The sequence below is a fragment of the Myotis brandtii genome, unplaced genomic scaffold (genome assembly GCF_000412655.1).
Source record: "Myotis brandtii unplaced genomic scaffold, ASM41265v1 scaffold143, whole genome shotgun sequence".
Classification (NCBI taxonomy): Eukaryota; Metazoa; Chordata; class Mammalia; order Chiroptera; family Vespertilionidae; genus Myotis; species Myotis brandtii.
Genome location: NW_005355115.1, coordinates 3,294,824 through 3,299,694, shown reverse-complemented (window position 1 = coordinate 3,299,694; position 4,871 = coordinate 3,294,824). Strand labels below are relative to the sequence as shown.

Genomic DNA, 4,871 nt, shown 5'->3' with positions numbered 1-4,871 from the left:
GGTTTGTATTCTGGGGTGGACTCTGGGAGTCTAGAGTGTCCCTTGGGAGATTTGGAGAGGTATGCATGGTGGGATCTTGGGGGTCCCTAGAGGTCTCCTTGACGGTCTCTGGAGCCCACACTTTTGAGTATCTGTGGGGGACTCGGGCTCACACTTTGGGGTACTTACGGGGCACAAGTTCTGGGAACACCTCGCACGTTTCAGGCTCCTGTCCAGAGGTGTGACTGTGGCGTTCTTTCTGGGCACCTGCTCGGGGAGTCCCTGGGAGGGTGCCTTAGGGGTGTGTGCCGTGGCTGTACTGTGGGTGCAGCTCTCGGGGTCTTGCTCTGGGCCACCTGTGGGAATCTTGGGCTCACACTTGGGGCGTCATGAGCGTCCTGGTCTCTTCCCTCTGAACATCTCTAGGGGAGGATTTCTGAGCTTGTGTTCTAGGGGTGACTGAGGCTCATCTTCAGGGGTAACTTTGGGTTCAGTTAAGGCCTACAGAGGGGAGCCTTCTGGTTGTTCCGGGGCACACTCTCAGGGATCTTTGAGGGGGGTCTCAGGGGTTGTCTATGGACGTCTTGGGAGTCATACCCTGAGTACTGGTGGCCTTAGGGGTCTCAAGCACTCTCTCCATGGGGCTTTATGGGGCACAGGTTCTCAGGGCGCCTCTGGGTGTCCATGCACATGGAGGGTGTCCGAAGTGTCGCTGACACCCTAGCGTCTGCCTATGGGGCTCACACTCTGGGGGGACTGGGCCACCCAGGCGCTTGAGGGCTGAGCTGGGACACCTGGTGCCCACAAGGCAGCTGGGGGGGAGGGGTATGGTGCTGGTGCAGTGGGCAGGAGGCCCCCAGGCCCCCCAGGGTACAGTGCTGGAGCACCCGGTGCCCGTAGGTGCGTGTTCCTGCCCGACAACGGCGCTTTCTTCGTGAACTACGTCATTGCCTCCGCCTTTATCGGCAACGCCATGGACCTGCTGCGCATCCCAGGCCTGCTCATGTACATGATCCGGCTCTGCCTGGCGCGCTCGGCCGCCGAGAGGCGCAACGTGAAGCGGGTACGGCTGCCCGGCACAGCGGCCTGTACAGCGCCCCTGGTGGGCCCGACCAGAAACAGCGGCAGTGCTAGGGTGTGGGGCTTCTGGGTGCTGGGCTGTCCCCCTCCCGTCTGGGCCTCAGTTTTCCCGTAGGTACAGTGATGAGTCGACACAGATAACCCTGAAGGCCCTGGCCAGTTCTGAGGGTCTAGTGCTCCGTGGTGGGAGCTGGGGGAGATCCAGGTCCCTACCCCTAGGGCCCCTGGTCCTAACCCCACAGGACTCTGAGCATCCATTCCCAAGTACACCCCCTGCCAGTCCCTGCTCCCTTGAAGGCCCCTGCCCATGCCCTGTCGCTCTCCACCCTGACCTCCTTCTCGGCCACAGCTCCTCTCTTCATCTGCTTTGCCCTGCCCTGCCCTGCCCTGGAAATGGGTTCCTTTTTCCCATTGCCTTTCCTGGCCCCCTCCCCTCCCACCTGTCCTGTGCCCCTCCAGGCTCTCCCTCCCCGCCCTGAGCCACCTCCTGCCCATCTCCCCCCCAGCATCAGGCCTACGAGTTCCAGTTTGGCGCAGCCTACGCCTGGATGATGTGCGTCTTCACGGTGGTCATGACCTACAGTATCACCTGCCCCATCATCGTGCCCTTCGGTAGGCACCGCCGCGCCGGGACCTGGGCCCTGCTCGGGGGGACTCAGACCTCACGCTCTCCACTCTAGTAAGGCAGGCCGCCCCGAGTGGACAGGGCCCTGGCTGGGAGACCGGCCCCTCCGGCCTCCCACCCGGTTCCTGGCTCAGTCTGGGACCCGGCCTCGGGGGAGGAGGGGAAAAGCCATCTCAGCTCAGGCTGGACCCCTGGGCACAGTCACCCAACATGACCATCCTCGCCCACACCAAGGCTTCCACTCAACGGGATATACTGGGGCACACGTCACATACCCACTGAGGCGTCACACACGGCTACACGGGCCATGGGCACTCTTGTACACAGCCCTGTAGACTCGGGAAAGGCCTGCGTCCAGGGTGGGGCTGGATCCCTCCAGCGCCTGGCTGAGCTGTGTGACTTAGGCCAGTCCCTCTTCTTTCTGAAATTTAGCAAAGTTTCTCTTCAACTGTTGCCCTCACAAGTGGCCTCTACTTCCCCCCGAAAACATCCTAACCCATTAACCACCCTCCCTGGTTATTGAAGGCTCCAAACTCCCAAACTAACCTCCTTGTCCTCATCCCAAAGCTCCCATGCCCTCAGCCTCCAGGAAGATAGAACGTGCCTCCTAATGTATACTCGTCTGTTTAGGAACAGCAGCAGGAAAAGACAGTGCGGATTTTAACAGGATGCTTGTTGACCCAAACGAGCGGGTTTCTCATAGTAGAGTGGCTAGTGAGGGGCTGCAGAACAGGGAATGGCAGCAGAGGAAGCTGGGCCTGGGCCTGCTGGGGCCGGGGGCACGCGCCTGTGTGGGGCCGAGGCAGGAGAAGGGAGGCCGGCCCCTCAGGGGCCGCGAAGGACCGGGACACCCAGTACCGGACGCACAGAGGTCTGGCAGCGCTGGTTCGAGGTCAGGGCCCGTGTGGCTTCCCCCAGGGCTCATGTACATGCTGCTGAAGCACCTGGTAGACAGGTACAACCTCTACTACGCCTACCTGCCGGCCAAGCTGGACAAGAAGATCCACTCGGGGGCTGTGAACCAGGTGGTGGCTGCGCCCATCCTCTGCCTCTTCTGGCTGCTCTTCTTCTCCACCATGCGCACGGGTGAGGGCCCTCCCCTGGGGCTGGGGTGGGGCCGCGGGGCTCCCTCCGATGTCCGGGCAGAGCAGGCCCCAGGAAGGTCCGTGGTGGGGGAAGGGGCACAGACAGGCCAGGGAGAGGCGGCAGCACATGGGAGTATGGGGCTGCATTCAGAAGGTAGCAAAATGGAGTGGGAGCCCCTGGGAGGGGCCCAGAGGAGAGGTAGCAGCCCGTTCTTTGCCCCCACATAACAGGGTTCCTAGCCCCCACGTCCATGTTCACATTCGTGGTCCTGGTCATCACCATTGTCATCTGTCTCTGCCACGTCTGCTTCGGACACTTCAAATACCTCAGTGCCCACAACTACAAGGTGTGGGGCGAGGGGTTCCGGGGGCGGCTGAGGGCAGAGGCTCCAGGGTGTGCAGGGGGGTGGTTGGGAGCTGAGGGCAGGGGCAGCGGGTGCCGAAAGGGTGTGGGGTCGTGATGGTGGCTGAGGGGAAGGACACCCCCCCAATCCCTGACTCATCCCGGGCCCTCAAGATTGAGCACACAGAGACAGATACCGCGGACTCCAGAAGCAATGGCCGTCCCCCCACTGTTGCCGCTGTCCCCAAATCTGCGGTAAGTGCTCCACTCCATGGCCAGGGGGGGGAGGGGCCTCGGAGACAGCCCAGAGCCGGCTGACCCCCTATCCTCCAGTAAGGGGATAGGGGCAGGAGAGACCTGCTTCACTGGGGGCCGCCCACCTCCCCTGGGCACAGGGTCCTGCCCCGTCCCCTGCAGGCCCCACGACTCCCCGTCCGTCACCCCTCCCCACAAGGGGCAGCTGTCCACCCTCACGCCTCACTCCTTTCCCCTTCAGAAATACATCGCTCAGGTGCTGCAGGACTCAGAGGCGGACGGGGATGGGGATGGGGGTCCTGGAAGCTCGGGGGACGAGCCCCCGTCCACCTCGTCCCAGGATGAGGAGCTGCTGATGCCACCCGATGGCCTCACGGACACAGACTTCCAGTCTTGCGAGGACAGCCTCATAGAGAATGAGATCCACCAGTAAGGGGAGGGAGGGCCCTGGAGGCCACGCCCTGCCCCACCCGTCCACCCCTCATGGACACTAAAAAAACGCTAATAATTTATTAGATCTAAAGCCCCTTCCTCCCCCATCCCTGCTTTCATTAAGGTATTTAAACCTGGGGGTTTGCTGCTCTCCCCCACCACAGAGGGGAGAGAGAGCCCTAACCTCAGTGAGGAGAGCCCCGAGCCGGCCCCGGGGCAGAGGGGTGTGGACACAGTTCCCCCAGATCAGTGCCCCCCGCCCCAGGCTAGTCGTGTGGTCAGGAAAGGGTTAATGAGAGCCAAGGTGGGTACCTGGTGCCATGGCTGGAGATGAGGGGGGCGTGCAGGCAGATCAGGGCAGCCCCAGTTCTGTCCTCCCCCGCAAGGCCCCCTGGGATCTGGCACTCCAGGGAAGTGGAGCCTCAGCCCCTGAGGGTTGCATGAGAGGGGAGGGGGTGCCGAGTGGGAGGAAGAGTCAGGCCTGAACCAGAGGGTGACCTGGGGTGGGGGATGGGCATGGCTGACACTGGAAAATGGGTTTTTGCACTGGTTTTTTTTTTTTTTTTCCTTTAAAATAAAAATGGAAAGAAAAGCTCTGAGACAGGTGTCCTATTTGTGCTGCTGCCCTGGACACGTGGCTGGGGTCCAGCCACCCTTCTGTGAGTCTGGAGGATCTGTTTGGAGTCCCCACATGACCCTGGGTAGACTTCCTGTGCAGAGACTTCTGGGGGGGTCTCAGGGGAGGGGCCTGCTGTGCTCACATTGCCCCCCCTTCCCCTTGCATCTGCCCACTCTGCCTCCATCCCTTGCCCTGAGGAACTTGTGGGACCACTCAGACTGAGGAACAGGGACACAGGCCAACATTTTGGATCCCCGAGAACCATACAAATAGAATAGAGATGCAGGGTAGAAAGGCCGTGAAAGGCCTCAAGTGCCATGCTGGTCTAGGAAGGCTTCCTGGAGGAGGAAGTTCCCCAGAAAGTTGCTTCCAGGAAGGGGCTCAGCAGACCGCGCTGGAGGGGAAGAGGCAAGAAAACAGCGCCGCAGTCGTCAACCAAATTCTGTCGTCATG

The 4,871-nt window shown here is 61.6% G+C and overlaps 1 protein-coding gene across 2 annotated transcripts in view; it reads left to right on the top strand.

Moving 5' to 3' along the window:
- TMEM63B (transmembrane protein 63B) overlaps positions 1-4,398 on the top strand; it is a 23,980-nt gene extending 19,582 nt beyond the window's left edge. For both annotated transcript variants that reach the window (XM_005860963.2, XM_005860962.2), the window contains 6 exons: positions 880-1,042; positions 1,566-1,671; positions 2,603-2,770; positions 3,001-3,116; positions 3,287-3,367; positions 3,609-4,398. In XM_005860963.2, the coding sequence (XP_005861025.1) occupies positions 880-1,042; positions 1,566-1,671; positions 2,603-2,770; positions 3,001-3,116; positions 3,287-3,367; positions 3,609-3,800 (826 nt within the window). In that variant the 3' untranslated portion in view covers positions 3,801-4,398. The remainder of the gene's footprint in view (positions 1-879; positions 1,043-1,565; positions 1,672-2,602; positions 2,771-3,000; positions 3,117-3,286; positions 3,368-3,608) is intronic.
- The last annotated feature ends 473 nt before the right edge of the window (positions 4,399-4,871 follow it).